The sequence below is a fragment of the Haemaphysalis longicornis genome, unplaced genomic scaffold (assembly GCF_048455015.1).
Source record: "Haemaphysalis longicornis isolate Haplotype H1 unplaced genomic scaffold, Haemaphysalis longicornis Haplotype H1 scaffold_1, whole genome shotgun sequence".
Taxonomy (NCBI): Eukaryota; Metazoa; Arthropoda; class Arachnida; order Ixodida; family Ixodidae; genus Haemaphysalis; species Haemaphysalis longicornis.
Genome location: NW_027526203.1, coordinates 400625881 through 400643645, shown reverse-complemented (window position 1 = coordinate 400643645; position 17765 = coordinate 400625881). Strand labels below are relative to the sequence as shown.

At 47.1% G+C, this 17765-nt stretch overlaps 1 protein-coding gene across 1 annotated transcript in view; it reads right to left on the bottom strand.

Annotated features, from left to right (window-relative positions):
- Positions 1-17765, bottom strand: part of L (zinc finger protein Lobe) — a 203644-nt gene that overhangs the window by 169037 nt on the left and 16842 nt on the right. The window contains exon 2 of the mRNA XM_077686806.1: positions 4409-4543. Coding sequence (XP_077542932.1) covers positions 4409-4543 — 135 coding nt within the window. The remainder of the gene's footprint in view (positions 1-4408; positions 4544-17765) is intronic.

The following is a 17765-nucleotide window of genomic DNA, read 5'->3' as shown; positions in this document are numbered from 1 at the left end:
CTGCCCGGAGTTGAACATAGTGGTCAGACGAGTCCATAGCACTTGTGATATCGTCCGGCCAATGCGTTGAGGCGGTTGCCTCCACTGGATTTAGTTCACAGTCCCACAGTAGGTGGGCCAAGGTCGCCTTCGTTTTCGCGCACACACTGCACAGCACACTTTCGTACACTTCTGGACACACATATTGCGCCAGCACCGGAGTTATCACAGAGTTTGTCTGTAATTGTCTATACAGCACTGCTTCAGCCCTGGTGAGCTTGGGGTGTGGGGGCGGCCGAAGCTGCCTCGTGACTTACGCCGAAATACTAAAGTGCTCGGCATCAGCCATTCGCGCAAATTAGACATATTGCGCCACAAGGAAAGTACGGAAAAGTACCTGGTGAATCGCAACCCTTAATTCTGTTTTCCTAGTACGCCACTAGTTTGACTAAAGTTCGCGTTAAAACTGGCATGAGTGTTATTCTGACGAGGCAGTTTTTCGATTGTGGCAAAGTTATATATACCATTTCTTTCGACCGATCCCATGTTTGCACATAAAGGAATTTACGACTTTTATCTCATATTGGCTTTTTTCAAAAAGACAGTTTATTATCATCCATACATTTCGCAATTTTTATTATCTTCATATCATCTGCCATTACTGGCTTTACTTTTAATTATGGACTTTATACAACCAAGAATCACTTTATTTGCACTACATGCATTACACTCTGTTAAGCCACTAAATTAGTCTTTCATTACCCGCCGCGGTGGCTCATTGGCTAAGGCGTTTCGCTGCTGAGCACGAGGTCGCGGGTTCGACTCCCGGCCGCGGCGGCCCCTTTCTGATGGAGGCGAAAAGCAAAAACGCCTGTGTTTACGAGATTTCGGCGCACGTTAAAGATCCCCACGTGGTCAAAATTAATCCGGAGGCCTCCACTACGGCGCGCCTCATCGCCTGCGTTGCGTCGGCTCGTTAAACCCCCCAATCAACCAAATTAGTCTTTCATTAAGTTTGACCTACGATCACCAGAATGACTCTGTTTGGCCTTTGCTGCGCTTGCGCCACTAAGCACAAACACACACCTTTAATTTGTTTTGAGCACAAGTTTGATATCTCACCCGTTCGGGTGTAGCTATATGAGTATGGGGAATGGAACCATTACGCATCATCAAGAGCTGCCTGGAGCACACAATGATCTTCGTGGACCGTGGCGCCGCATGAGTACGCGCCCCTTCAATGCACAGATCCCCACTGTAATTTAAAGGTACCGCAAGGACTCACCAAGCATGACGAAGCGCTTTTACACCGGATGGGGTTGGATGTAGCCTAGGCACTTCTTCAAGCTTCAACAGGCTACTGAGCAGAGTGGGGACACTCTTCTCACCTTCTAACGTGCGCGATGATGTAAACCACCTGATCTGTGAATGTGCGTGGTTTTCAGCGCCCGGAATGTATCCTTAGGAATGCCTTTCTCCCTAAGACTGCACTTGAGCGATGTGTTTGTCCTCTGGTCGTGTTCTAAACGGCCTGGCCGTGCGACCAAATATCTGGTGGCTTTCCTCAGAAATACAGGACTGGACCAGTGCCTATGAAACCTCTAACCAACGATGCTAGGATGATCATCATCGTCGTCATCTTAGTTTTCATTATCATCAATTTTTGATCATCTGGCATAGCAAGTAAGGCGTCAGTTTCATTAAAAACCATCTCTCTCTCTCTCTCTCTCTCTCTCTCTCTCTCTCTCTCTCTCTCTCTCTCTCTCTCGAGTATGAGGTTATTCCGGAAGCGAAGTACGTGTGCTATTTCTGTTTTTGTTGCCGGAATGTTTTTAGCTACTCAATCTTGGTACTGCATCAACGATCATTTAACATTAGAGTGAGCATACATAGCTATTGAAAGGCAAGTTCGGAAGTCATCTACTCATGCATGGAGGCCATTGCGGCTGCCAGCCGTACTTCGATAAATACACAGTAAGGAGTGCACAGCAATCAATGTTCCGGAAAAATGGGCATTTTGTAATCGCATGGATGCTGACACATATAGTCGTACTATCATCTCCATCTTGGTATTGAAAGGTGCTGAGATATCTTTCAACTGCACCATCTTTACTTCAAACGCGCGTCTACATCATCGGGTGAGACAGCAAAGCATGAGCGGGGGGGCCACTGCAATGTCGACGAAGTACGAGGCCTTCGCAACGCAGTGGGAATATGCGACCGCCCACAGTGACACAATGTTCAACCACCAAGCCCCCGACAACGCGATAGGCAGAGTGAGCGAGTACGACGCACTGCAGTGGCTGCAGATTGGCAACGCGCTCCCTTCCCCCCCTCCCTCTCCCTCCTCCCGCCCATGTCCAGCACAAATCGAGTCATTTCGCCCCAAGCGACAAAACTCAATGACACACTCAGCGACAGATGAGGTTCCGCATTCACACGAGCTAACAATTGCTTAGGTACCCCGATAGTTTTTTAGGTCACCGGACGGTTCCCAAAAGAGGTCTTGCAGCAAAGCCAACTTTATCACCAATGCTCTGCAGAAAACGATTATAACGCTTGTTTTATGGAAACTATCCCCCCCAAAATTCTATGGAGATTGGTGGCTAAGACGACTTTACCATTCCACCGAGTTTCATCCCCTTGTCGCAATTAGTTAGTTCCCAGTGAAGTTGTAAACGTTAGAGAATTAATGTCTGCTGTCAATAAAAGAACATTTACGGGACGAGTATGGTTACAGAAAACGGCTCTAACTTTTTCTGTATCAAAGCTTTTCCAGCAAAAATTACATGAAAATTGGCTGCTAAGGCGACACTATTACATCTCCAAGTTTTGTTCACTTGTAATAATTAGGTAGCTCAGAGAGAAGTGTTATACGTCGTGGTATTCCCGGCTGCTGTCCATGCATGAGATTCTAGGAAAACAGACCGCCCCATGTTTTTAGGATAAAACTTTATTCCCCTCTCTAGTCAAAGTTTAGTCTAGTTTAGTTTAGTCTAGTATAGTCAAGGTAATTAACTAAGTATGCTCGATCGCAAATGACAAAGAAACGTGTTTTGTCTTATTCACTCCTTAGGACCTCAACGCGGTATATAAATCGTGCTTTGTTTCGCGCACTTGTTTGGCTTGTTGTCCAGCGTTCACATGCATGGAATGGGGGCTCATCTGTGGGCAAAACGAGAGCTTCGCTGGATTCAACCTTCACAAAGTGGGCCCGCCCCAATTGTTTGAAGGCCCGTGTGCACGGCGTTTTGGGCGCATTTAAAAACACGACGAGGCCAAAATTATCCGGAGTCCTCCACATTTGGGTGTCTCGAAGCCCAGATGTTGCTTTGTATGCCGAACCCCGCATTTGAATTTTTAGATACGAAACAGTTATGTAATCAAGCGAGGCGGGACACAGGACAGATATGCAGGACAGGATTATGAGAAGAGCCAAATAAAGTCCATGATTAGACAACTTGGTATGTTACCTTGTGCAACTGCATCGTAAAAACAACACACAAGAGGCGCAATATGTGTGCATCGTGTGTGCGTTGGTCCCTTAACTTTGTCGCCGTCTTTATAATTTATTGTAGGGTTTAACGCACCGACGCAACGCGGCGATGAGGCGCGCCGTAGTGGAGGGTTCCGGATAAATTTTGACCGCCTGGGGATCTTTAACGTGCGCCGAAATCTCCTACACACGGGCGTTTTTGCTTTTGTGCGATAGTATTATAAGCCTATTTCGTGGCTTGGTAAGGCCACCCGTATGTTTTCCTTTATGAGTCCCTGGCGCAGAGGTTGGCGCCCACATGAGGCAGGGGGTGACGCGGTTATGCGAAGGCCCAACGTTAGGCCTAACGTTATGTTTTGAGGTCTAACCGCCGTCAATCGGTACCCGCAGCTCGCCGTACAATGAACGTGACGTTGCTTGGCATGTGGTTTGGCTGGCTGAAAGTTGATTCCCCCTAACATTATTTATAAACATGGGACGTTAGGCCTAACGTCTTGCTGTGAGGTCTGACGACGTAAACTGGCGCTCATTAGAAAAAGTACTCATCAAGCGGGGGTGGTGGTTGCCGACGTAAGAGCTCAACGCCTAAGTTTTGGTGCATACCCGACAGCTGTTGTCCTAGCGAAGTGTTGCATACCCCCACAGTAGCACATACCACTAAAGTGCGTTGGATGACGCTAGACTTAAAAGCGAAACGTTAGGCCTAAGCTCTAACTCATACCCGGTAGTTGCTGCTTGCTGCTATGCAGGGTGGTACGACGATAATTGCAACCCTTTGAACTTTTTTCCTGAGCGAACTGCCGCTCAGTTCGCGCTCAAACTTTACACCAAGGTCGCATTTTGGGGTCTGTTTTGTTTGACACCGGGAACAACGATGGCACTTGAGTGAGCAGTATAGGGGTCGTGCCCGTACACGGCCGGCGCCGTTCTTACCGTCGAGCGGGCTGTCCTCGGGGCTGTACGACGAGTCGTCCGGCGAGCGGTCGGCTCCGTCCGACCGGCTGTCCATCGGCATGACTTCGCAGCGGCGCTCCTCCTTCGCTTCCAGCTCGTCCGGGTCCTCGTCGGCTGTGCCGTCGGAGGAAGGCACGGTTAGGCACGAAAATGCGTGGCCTGTGCAACTGGCTTGCTTTCATGGGAAATGATTGGATTCTAGAAACGCCCCATGCTGCGCTCTTAATGATTTCTCGTCCCCGTCTCTCTCACACTCCATGCATGGGACCCTTCTCCTCGATTACATAACTGTGAAATGCGAAGCTGGAGGAGTGGAATGCATCCACTACCTCAGTTTATCTTTGTGCTAAAGGAAGTTGCGAGGACAGTACGCAACAGTGGCATAGCCGGATAGTGATTTCTAGGCACGTTGAAGTATAGTGAAAGAGGTGTGGCCAAAGCGTGCGTCTGTATTGCTGGGTGGGGGAAGGGTGGGGGTTAAGATTAACGGGTGCATAAATTTCACCCCTATTTCCCTGGAGGCCGGAAGCTTACAGCCTAACCCGTATGTGCAGAGTTTAAAGTAAATGTCGGATATACAGTACACTGTGGTTAAACGGAGCCCCAAGGTACCTGGAAATTATGTTCAGTTTATCAGAAGTTTCGTCCTGAGAGAGTAGGTTCAGCATATGCGAAGTGAACTCTAGGTAATGAGGAGAACGTTTCACAGTCGGCACAAACTTTAACGCACAAAATACGCGGTAGATGGTTTTTCTGTCCTCGAGTACTGCAGTAATTAAAAGAAATTGGCGCAGCTTGCGCTAGTGGTGCAAAGCTGGAAAAAAGTGGAGCTAGGGATCGACCTAGCTTCTCCCGGTTTTGCTAAGTTTCCTGAGGTGTTGTGGTGTTCTTGCTAGGCTAGGCTAAGTGCTGAGAGGTGAGGGCAAGTTTAGCCGGGCTTTACGCGGCCGTTTCGGTCGGTTCCCCACACTGACAGCGGATCTCAGGGGGGAAGAAGGTAGGTCGACCCCTAGCTCCGCTGTTTCTCCAGCTTTGCACCACTACTGCAGGCTGAGCCAATTTTTTGTTTTTGGGTTTAGTAGCCCAACAAAGACTTAAAAAAATGGTCTAGTAAGCCGTGCGCATACGCATGTGTCCCTTGTGCTCACATTCGAACAGGCGCGAAAGCCGGCTTAACTGTTATAATACCCTATCTGCGGTGGAGTACCCTTACAGGTTTCGCAGTTTTTCTCTTGGTATTTTTTGCTAACGCCATTGGACCAAGCTTAAGCTTAGACAGCTGCGCTGTTAAAATTTAATAGTCCGCTTACTCAGTCCGCCTGTAAAATCCAGTAGGAGCGACAATTTATTTATCGCCTTCCAAAAAACGAAGCAATATTTGCTCGTTTTAGCCGTTTCGACAGTGTTTAATGGAGCCACCCACACATGACAGGAAGGGCAGAAACGTTTGCAAACCTTCTTTTCGTCGGAAGAAACTTTTCAACATGTAGACTGCCTATTCTACCTGCACATCAGAGTCGGCACTGCAGTCGGTGGTGTCTAGGCTCTAACAAAGGCTCAGTGAATTTACCCTACCTTAACACAGCTGCAAGCAAACCACGACTGCAAGTAAAAGAGAAAAGATGCGAGTGCGGTGAGCGGAGTGAGCGAAAAACCAGGAAACCGGCGGAGGCGGAAACCTTAGAGTGACATGTACCGCGTTGCATGGCTCAAGTATACAGTGGCGGTTTTGAGGCTGTTTTCTGTTTCGTTTAAGAGTTGTCGGATAATTTGAGTTCCGATTAACGAGATTTTTTTTTTTTACATTGCCTTGCCAACCAACTGCGAGTAGTTTGTTGCACTCAAAGGGGCCATGGAGACAAAATAAAACTTTGGTTCATTAGAAAGACTGCTTTGTCCGAATTTTATAGATACCAATTTTATCGCAAACTTCGAATAAGTAATGGAGATTTTAAAGGAAACATGTGAAACAGTGACGGCTCCCTGTAACCACTTTCCGGCAACTTTTCTATGGCGTCAAAGAATCTTACTTGTACGACTGGCGGCTGCCGGCTTAAGCCATCGCTAAGACACATGACTGGACGATTGTAGTGGGGCCTCGGGTTCCGCTTGATCGCATGACGTGAACACTAACGTGTAGTTAACACACTGAAAATTATGTTTTTAGTGCTGGCCCATATGACTTCACTCTTGCCCATAACTGTAGTGCGAAATTTGACTCTTGAATATTTCTTGCTTTTTTTTTCGGTAACAAATGTCTTTCGTGGCTGGAATGAAGCTGAGTGAGGTTCTAAATCCTAGTTCTTTCAAATTAAGCAAAGTTGTTTTTTGTCTTCAGGGCCCCTTTAAGCGGAAGTTCCGTTCAACCGATTTTGGTTTTAACGCGATTCTACTGACCCGCCGCGGTGGCTCAGTGGCAAGCAAAAGAGAAAAAAAAAAGTTGGCCGCGTATCTGCTCCTTTTGTTGGAAATGTCGAGAAAAGACGATAGTCTTTGTCGACATTTGCCAAGTAAATGGCTCCCTTCGCTTTCCCGCTCACCTCTTATGTCGTTCCTCTTGCGTCGGTAAACACACTAAAGGTTTGCTCGAGTTAACTTAAATTTACCGCGTTCCACTGCTCTACGCCGAATGCTACGATGCCAGCGCTGCCGTACGGCGGAGACGCGTGAATCGAGGCGCCCTACTTCAACGTTTATAGAACCTCTTTGCCCTTGTCCACGACGTGTTTCAAGCAGAACGTGGAACCTATCTAGTGGGACCTTTCGTAACTGTTGCCGCTTGATTTCTTAAAATGCCGCCAGAAGCTATATATAGTGGCGCGGGCGACAGCGGGTGACAGTGTCATTTTTTTTGTCTGCAGTGGATGTAGTATTTTATTTCGCAAAAATCAAGCATCTATGAATTTTTTAATAAAGGAACACTGTAAATATTCCTTGTGTATTAATGTTCTGTTATATATTTGCGTAATGTATTGTTCTTGTTCAACAATGTTGACAAGTATGAACATATAAACCGGACTTAGACGTTCAGATTTGGCTGTGAGTATATAAGACTATTGGGCAGACCTAGTTCACTTTGGCCGGGTGGCTGAATCGAATAACAGACAGACAGACCGACAGACAGGCAAACAGACATACAGACAGACCAAAATTTCTGGGTTTAAGTGGCTCAAGAAAGACTATATCGTCTTTAAAAACTGGGAGAAATGACAACTAACACTTGCTCGAAGTTTTCACCAGTACACGGCTACAGCCGCATTCCGAGTCGACATTGCTGGCTCAGTTTTTGATCAAAGGAAGAAACAGCCAAGCGTTTAATTATATCCTTCATAGAAAGTGCCGTCAGCGATATGCAGCTGAAAAGGCCACTGATTATGGCCGGTTTTAGCTCGGAACGAGAACACACCTGATAGTCGCTATAGAGCGACTACTTGGTAGTCTAGAAAGTAGCCGTTCTGAGAAAAAAAAGCGATATGGCGTGAATGTAAAAGTATCCATAGGCACACACATACTCACGCACGCCCGCACGCTTCTGCAAACTGCTCCAACCCCTCGGGGTTCACCGACAGCAACACTGCCAAGGTAATGCATTCACCAAATGCGCTGGTTGAGGCTGTCTTTAGCGCTACAGCACGTATGTTAGAATACAGTGTCGAGTGAAGTGTCCGGCCTGCTGTGCAAATATGCCAAATATACGGGGTGATCCTAGTTCGATACAAATACATGACTATCCTATGCACCTACGAGGGGTTTTCAAGAGAATCTTAGTACTGTCCGACGTAAGCAATAGTACGGAACATCCGCGCTCGGTATAAACGGAATGCATGGAATTTCACAAAAAATTACGAGGGATGCTCAGAATTTTCTAAGAGTGTGAAGGTGAAAACCTAGTTGGGCCTTCTGTTGATCCATTATGACGGAACAGCGCAAACTTAACGGGACAGGAAAAGAACACAACACGAGCCTGTTCCGTGAAGTTCGCGCTGTTCCATCATAATGCATGTGCACCAACTAGCCCAGTTCCCGACCTTGTTGCACCTCGACCTCGACCTGCTGTTGGGCTATCATGTTGCTCTCGTCGGTCCGCTGCCGTAGCTTCATCCATAGCCGCATCCTCCTGACGCGGGTTACGACGAGCGGCATTTAGAGTTGCTCTATTCTCTTCCGCCGCGGCTTATACTTTTCTACCGCTTCCTCGGCCGCGGCTAGGGCCAGGTGCGTCGTCACCCGACGTGTGCCAAACGCGCACCGAACGCTCTACGGTCTGTCGCCCTTTCTCGGAACTCTCCGCTCTTTCCCCTTCCCGGCGCGCGCTCTGCCATGCTCGCAGAACCCTTCTCCGGCGCGGCTGTTTCCTTTTCCTGGCCCACGCTTACCCGGATAACCCTCCGATTTTGCGTACCACAGACTCTCTGCACGTTTTTCTGCACCTCACGCGTTCCGTAAAACAAAGATTTCGCCTTAAAACACACAACGGAAGAGACATCTTTTGCATGCCCAGGGTCTCTCCTTAAACGTCTGGCCACTTACATTCATCGGTCTCATTTGACGTAGGCAACATTTCGGACGGGGCTGGAGGCTCCATATACCGCCCTTAAAATAGGCCACCCCTGGCTCGCAAGAACGCTTTTAGCATTGCAAAGTGCAGCCGCTCATAGCGAAACAACAGATTTCCAGTTTCGCCACGCCTGGCCAACAGAGGGTGATGGAACGAACTGTAGAGGGTAATTTGATGACGCTGTGTGGCCTGTAGATGGGCGAGCTCCTGTGGCCACCCAATCCTGATACATGTGAAGTAAATGTTTGAGCGGAACAACTAAGCTCTTGCTGCAGCCTATAGGTATCACTCTGGGCGATAAAAATTCAAGGACTACCGATTGGACGGAGAAATGGACGGGTGGTGAGAATCGCGATCGGCCAGCTCTCTTACCCAATTCATCGGGCTCCCTTGCTATACCACTCTGGAGCGCCTCGCTTATTCCGCTTGCAAAGACATACTGTACAGATATGAACCTGGGTAGGAAAAGAACCCTAACCTAGACGCATTGCAGGAACGATGAAGTCATCATATTGGGCGAAAGGCCTTTCGGAGACTGCCTTTCCTTTTGACATCGTTCTGACCTTGAGTCGACAAACATATGCATTTTTCTCAGGCGCTTTAGCCACAGTGACGGCTGCCGACTTGTAGCGAGTTGTAAAAAGACGCGCGTTGAAAAAAAAAAGTATTTGGATTTATTTATTTATTTATTTATTTATTTATTTATTTATTTATTTATTTATTTATTTATTTATTTATTTATTTATTTATTTATTTATTTATTTATTTATTTATTTATATAAAACATTTGACGTGATTCTTAAACGCATCCTTGAATTAATGCAACAAAACAATCATATATTCATACATCTTCCTCTTCGCCAGAGCTGACCAGCTCTCGACATACTCGTTTTATCTTATGCCCTTTGTTTTTGGTGGTATTGTGGCGGGGCTTCTCAGAAAACGCACTAAGAGAGTAGATAGACGGGTCAAGCTAAAATATTTCCCACCTGCCTTAACACGACTGCCTTCAATTAACGCGCGCAATGAGATCACTTAGCAAATACGGTAATGTTATTTGAAGCACGATATGGGTTCAGTGTTGGTGTTACGCACCTTAGCTACAAGCTTATCTTTAAAAGGACTAAGCAATCATAGCCCTGTGATAGCTATGCTCTAGAACAAGCTAGTTCTCCATATAAGTATTCGCATATTAGTCACTCGTTTCGAAACACTGATGTGCTCTGTTCGGCGTACGGCATTGGCCTTCTCTTTTATCTCGCTTGTCACACCCTGTTACCGACCTATATTGTGAGGTGACTCAACGAAGGCAAAAAAAGGAGGGAAAAGTGCTGTTTCCAGTGAGAACCCGAACCCGTAGCTTCTATCCCTGATTGCGTCGGTAATTAATTGTTTTGTAAGAGACAGTACTCTTGTGTAGAGATTATTTCATAAATATTTTGCGCGCCATAGGGAACATCATCGTGGGCTAGCGGCCGATATAAACAGATAATATTGTACCTGGCAGCACGTGCTGACAATGAGTATAATGCTCTCGAAACAATGCAATGAACTGTTTTCATGTTGATGATGATGATTCCCCCAGGGGTGGTGGCAAGTGTGCCCTAGCTCCTGCTATGACATTTGCCGGCCACCGCGCATTGAGGGGCTTTAGGCGCGATTGACCTGTAGATCAAAGGAGCAACGCCTGCGAGAAGACGTGGTAGGTGAATGCCAGTGGGCTTCTCGGGAAGGTGCCGTGACCCGAGCCGCCACTGCTCGCCTGCACTGCACCGAAGGGGCCTGCAGCTTGCGTGCCGAGAAACCCGCAGACCAGCGCGGCCGCCATCGCGCGCGATGCTGGCGGCGATGAGCCCTGGGCCGAACCTATCAGTATCTCCAATTTCCCGTGGGTCGGCCGCGCAGTGTAAGGTATGCGGGAGAGAACAATCCGGAGCGCTCCTTGGCCTGCAGATGTGCGCCGATCGGTCTCTGGGAGTCATTTCTGGCGGCGCGCACCGCTGGTCGGCGGCGGCGGCGGCGGCGGCGGCGGCGCGGGGGTCGCGGCGCGAAGAAGCGCGCCCTTTGGGCCCCATGGGGACGCGCGAGCAGCGGCCAGCGCCCGTGGCCGCGCGTGTCCTTGCGTGCTCGGATATGGCCGCGCGAATTTCCCTAGCGTGGCATTTTTAAGCGGCCCGCTCGGAAATGACCCCCGCGGCCGGCGCTGCTGCCGGCCCCGGGGGCCCCGTTAGGCGGACCGAAGTAACGACCCCTGCGGGCCCCGGCCGCGCGCCACCCATACGGCCCCCTCGGGGTCCCGGCGCGGGCTCAATTGGCACCCAGCGTTGGTCGATAGGGGCAAGGGCTGCCCGCACCATCCATTTCTCAGGGTCCCAGCCACGTCGGGCACTATTCCCGGGCGCCTTTTAAATCTAATAAACGCCAGAGGAATCTCCGCGCGTCAGATGCGCCACTGCTGGCTCATTTCTCATTACGCGCAGCTCGTTAAAGTCCGAAGCTCCTGCTGGAGGCGCGCAACCAGCAAACGTGCCTCCCAATCGGGGATACACAAGTCGTCAAAGAGGGCGAGCCAAGATTAACGCCGCTTTCGAGTACTAGTACCCCATGTGCACTCTTCTCACTGTCACTGCGACAGTGGCGGATGGGGCGAACCTGCTCTTCAGGAAAACCCCGTTTGCATATTTGTCAATAAAGACGATAGGCTTTCTTGGGCTACTTAAACCCAGAAATTTTGGTCTGTCTGTATGCCTGTCTGTGACTCGATTCAGCCTCCCGGCCAAAGCAAAGTAGATATTGCGCAATAGCCTTATATTCTCACAGCCAAAGGTAAACGTCTAAGCCCAGTTTATATGTTCATACTGGTCAACTTTGTTGAACAAGAACAAGGCATTACGCAAATATAAGACAGGAAATTAGTACACAAGAAATATTTAGTGTTCCTTTATTAAAAAAATTCATGGATGTTTCTACTGCAGAAAACCGCCGCCTGCTGTTGCCCGCGCCACTTCCAGGCGGCATATGAAAAATCACGCGACAACAGCAACGAAAGATGATGATGATGATGTCCTCAAAGATTTTGGAACGCACCCACAAGGGGGGATTGCCCAGGGCTAAATCGGTTGTTCCACTAGCTAGGTTCCACGTTCTGCTTGAAACGCACGTGGAGCACGGCCACGCGGTTCTATAAACCTTGAAGTCGGCCGCCTCGATTCACGCGCGTCACAGCCGTACTGCAGCGCTGGCATCGAGGAACCCGGCCTGTAGCAGTGGAGCGCGGTAAATTCAAATCGCCTTGAGCAAACCCTTGGTGTGTTTACCTTGGGATGAGCCCGACGGTACAGGAACAGCATGAGGATGAGCGGGAAAGCAAAAGGGGGGATTTCCTTGGCAAATGACTACAAAGACTATCGTCTTTTGACGATATTTGCAACGAAAGGAGCAGATACGCGGCCAATTTTTTAAAATATTTTTCGGAATACCTCTTAAAGGAGCCATGAAGAGAAAATACAACTTCGTGTAATTTGAAAGAACTAGGATTCAGTATCTCACTCAGCTCCATTACAGCCACAAAAGATGTTTTTCTAACGAAAAAAAAGCAAGAAGTATTTAAAAACTTTCAAATTTTGCGCCATGGTGACGTGTTATGAGCAAGAATGACGTCATACGGGCCAACAATAAAACATAATTTTCAGTGCGTTAACTGCACGTTAGCATTCCAGTGATGCGGTCAAATGGAACTACAGGCCCCATTACAGACGTCCAGTCATGTGTCGTCGCGACAGGTCAGTTAGGCGGCCGCCAATCGCGCAGACAAGGTTCCACGACGTCATAGAAAAGTTGAGGGAAATTGGCTAGGGGGTCGCGACTGCTTCACACGTTTTCTTTAATATCTTCGTTATTATTTGTTCGAAGATTGCGATGATATTGGTATCATTGTTATCGTGACTAAGCAGTCTTTTTAATAAACCCAACTGGTATTTTGTCTTCATGGCTCCTTTAAGCAACCACCTCAAATTAACTGGTTTAGCGCATCTCTCGATCGTCGGGCGTCACAGTCCGGCCTCGCACTGGATGCGGCCGGGAGAAGTCGCTCCCGCGCAGCCGCTATAAGCGCACTAAACGATGTCACACGCTACTTCGATGTTTACAGTGGTTTTTACAGCGAAGCTGTCTATTTATAGGATGCGGGATTTTATTGCGTCCGTGCGGAGAAACGCAATGTTGGAAAGACAGCCTGTAAAACCAACCTTACACCGATAAGGTCGCAGGGCCAGCATATTTTGACATAAGGCTGAAATTGCGCATAAAAGTGGCCGCATATCTGCTCACTTTGCTGCAAATGTCGTCGAAAGACCTCCTGCCGTCACTGCCACGCAAGTGCCTCTCACCTCTCCCCCACCCTCTCCTCACGCTCTTCCTCTCCCGTCTCACTTCTCCCACGGCAAACACGGTGGAGGTTTGCTCAAGTCAAATCAAATTTCCCGCGTTCCACTGCTCGTGCGCCATCTACTGGAACCTTCCGTTACTACTTAACTTCTTGGAATGCCTCCACGCGGTCTAGGCACGCTCGCGAGCTGTTTTTGTATTTCTGGGTCAAAACATTGTTTTCAACGCGCGTTTTTTTTTTAAATTTACGATCGCGAATATCAAGCAGCCATATATCTTTAATCAAAAAGACCTTGAAAATACCAGTTATGTATCGATCTTTTGCCTCAAATATGCCTAATGTTTTCTTTTTTTCTGAACAATGTTGACAAGTGTGAGGTGTGTTTCCAGATTTAGTGGTTTAGAAACGTTTTGCCTATATAGTCTTCTCGTTCAAGAATTTTGTTAAGTTTTAGCCTGGGGGCTGAATCGCAGGACAAACAGACAGACAGTCAGACAGACAGACAGACAGTCAGACAGACAGAAAAAGAGACCAAAATTTTCGGGTTTCAGTAGCCCAAGAAAGGCTATCGTCTTTAAAAATGTATTTCATCCAGTGCCTGTGTTTTTGAAGTGAAAGTGAAGTGAAGTGAAGTGAACAGTTGTTAGCTTGGTCAGCTTACACGGAGCAGGCTTACACCAGTGAGATCTTAAGATTGTTATATTGCACGTAGCCAAGGTCGATGAAGGTTGCTCCAATGAACAAAGTTTATTGGAGAGAGCTTGTGCTCTGCTAATAACTCCAAGAATACACAAGTAGCGGAAGAGAAGTCTACACAGTGACGTGCGCAGGCGAGTGTCGGCGTATCGAATGCCACGGCGTTTGCCCTGCGAGCATTTACCTTTCTGGTAGTTCTTTCTGTAGCAGGCGAATTAGGGCCAGAACACTCGTAAAGGAGAATATTCTGCCCCAGTGACACGATAGGGCGATACACTTATCCTATCATATAAGGCAGCCTGCACGGCATACACAAGGAAGGGAAGGGAACACGCCCTTCGCTTCGAACACAGATAGACACAGCCGGGCGCAGCCAGACGCTGAAAACAAAACACACAAGTAAACAAAACAGATGGCATGCTTCGCAGCAATATTTTGATATAACATGGCCTATATTCAGGGTTGTTCGTTTTCAAGTTTTATAATTTTATGGAATCGGGGGGTAAAAATCGAGTACTAGTTTCCAAACAGATAATCGGGGAGAAAACAGGTTTTTTTTTGCAAAACCATGCCCAAATTCGGGTTTTTCCGGGATAAATCTATAAGCCATATCCTCCGTTTATTTTATCAGACGGTACCACGAGCCTCGTAACGCAAACGCCTTAAAATTGGTATTTGTTTAAAGCTGGTGAACGATGTTTTTTCGTGCGCGGCTTCGAAGGACAAATGTGGAAAAAACGTGCAACAGGGTCTTTGGATTGGCCTCGCTGGAAAATCAGCTACGCAATGGTTTCTAAGCAATTTCTTAATACAGCTGGTTCCAGAAAAGCGTTTTGATCTGGAACTGGAAGTTTTTTGATGAAAAAAATTACAATAAACACTGAGAACACTCTTAAAGAGGAGGTGGGCACTTACTACTTGCTTACGGGAAAACTGTTTTTTAGCGAGAAATATGACTTTTTAAGGCAAGTGTGAATATGGAAAATGTGCACAAGCAACCAAACTTCCCTAATTGCGAAGAAAAACAAAAAGCCATTTTTTCATAATTTCGCCTTACCCTGTGCCCTTAAGAGCCCTATACGCCAGTCTCCTTACCGCTCTGATTTTGCGGCACTTCCACCAATGGTCAGTAGTTCGATTGGGTCAAACGCTTCTTGACATTCTTAAATAATGCCCCACACTTGTTAGTGTCCCAGCTGGTTTTTAAGTCATATTTGAAGACATGTGGGAGACAGTCTGTGAGTGCAGTATCGTGTTTGTGGCGCATGCACAGGTATCGTTACGAAATCTGACCGGGCTAAGGAACATACCATTCCAAAAAAGTGCAAATCAGATATGTAGGCAAAGAAGGATGCTGTTGTTCTATCTACATAAAGTTTGTGTGGTGTATAGCACAACTTCGTGTTTCCGCCTAGGTTTCCAAACTAATCTTCTCGCTGCCAGCACTAAGGACGGTAATAGAGGCGCTGCTTCGTAGCCAGAGATTTCTGTTTGTACCTAGTTCCCCCGAGAAGGTTACTCTGCTGCGTAGTCCCGGAGCAAATTCTTTCAACTTAATTCAGCAGAAATTAAGAGAATTCAGAGAATTGAATGTGAGTTCTTTACAGCCAAGTTTTTTTTTATTTTTATAAATCCTGTCCGACCAATCATCTCCATTTGCGCTATTATAGCGATTACAGGTGGAACTTTCGCGAAATCTGCATTATTGTATATGCGTATATACGCATATACAATAATGCAGATCCGTATATGCGTTATACGGTTTGCCATTTCCCGTAATTTTTTTATATTTTGTTGCTTTTTAGTTTTTTCAAAATTTCGTTGGGCCAATTATCTCAATTTACCCTATTACAATGATTACAGGTGGAACTTCCGCGATGTCCGCGTTTTTTTGGAAATGCAGGGCGTCACATGGTCCTGGCTGTGGGGTACTCGGCAAAGAATGTTACCGAGTATTAATAATTAATATTATTATTAATAAATATTAATTAATAGTTAATAAACAGTTTAAATAGTTAATAAACAGTTTAATAAACAGTTTAAAAGTTTAAATAAATATTAATAAACAGTTCAAGTAGAGTCGGGCGTGCTCTTATGCTTCGCTTGTGAGCGCGTCAATTTAAAAGTAAATTGCAAACACTCTCGCGACGGAGACATGAAATGCTAAGATGGTTTCGTGGTGTTTGATTAGGTAGTTTGATACGTACTGAGAACAACTTCAGTTTCAGCTCGTTTCAGTCTCTCTGCACCCGTGGGATCCCCAATGTTCTGCACGCTCTGCTGATTCACTTCACGGCACTGCACTGACGTTACGAGTGACGACCGTACCGGCAGTGGACGTGACGCAATTCTCGAAAGTGTAATCGATTGCGGTACGACGTCGCTGTTGTCGTTGTTTCTGACTATAACGTCTCGTCGGCTGTTAAAGGTTAGCATCGGAACCCTCACCCACGAAGGGCACTAAGTGAGCCAGTGTCAGCGTGATCATCATGATCATCGTGATCATCATCCGCGCGATCATAATGACCGCGGAGATGGGCAGCCACACGTAGAAGACAACGACGAGAAACGTAAACGCCCGTCGCTACTGTGAAGAATAGTTACGACGGGCGTTTACGCTTCGTATGGTTGTCCCTTAGGTGTGAGCGCCCATCTTCGCGATCATGATGACTCTTGTGGCGATTTCCCTAGATGTCGCTGGCCTTTCATCCATCGCACTTTTTCAAAAGAAAAAAGCCTTCTTCTTCTTCTTCTTCAGGGATCCTATAGCCGTCCTTACACCTATAGGAGAAAAATCGCTTTGCAAGTGCACTCGTTTTGCGCCATTAATTGCAATTACATCATTAACAGCTATCACTGACACTATTTTATGTCCCACGCGGCAGGTAGCACTACTGGTTTTTGAGGCCAGCCGCAGCTGTGGTGGTGTGTGGTTGCCAATCATAGAGACTTCGTCGTCGCGCGCACAAACGCCTTGAGGCAAAGCCAACTTTATAGCAATGCCAGCAAAGTTTGCCGATGCAGGCGATTCAGGAGCGGTTGCTGAAATAGCACCTGTGCAAAAGGCCCGCGAAAGTGGCTCAGGAGATCCCAGTTCGCGTGAATCTTTCATCGCACAGATTTCATCACACAGATTCGGTTTCCGAGCTCATGCGTATCAACGGAATTCCAACCTCGCAGTCCAGAAGACAGTTTCTCCGCCTTAAATTATTGTGTTTACTTTATCACCGCAAACTTGCTTTGGACTGGAGTTCCTTCTTGAAACCCCTTGCTACTCGCCGTACTCGTCATTACCATTCTCTGTCCTTAACCCCAATGTTCGCTTCTACCAATCTGTTTAAATTTTCTTTTTTTCCCCGCACAATTAAAGATTGGAACGACACACCCGAAAATTGTCTAAACTCTCTTGGTTCATTAGAAGCTGATGTTTAGTTGTGCCTAGCGTACACTGTTTCGTACTTCTTTTCTTGCTTCTGCTTTTTGCTGTTTACCGTTTGTATTATTGTATGGTTGATATTTTTACCACATTATGCCCCACCTGCTTGGGCCTCCATGCCCTGCAGTATGTTCTTAAATAAATAAATAAAATAAATCACTGACGTCGCGTGTCCTTGACCGCTCGTTCCTGCCAGGCGCTCCGCGTCGACTGTGTTTATATTCACCTAGCGAGGTGGCTCGACATGGGAACACGCCCG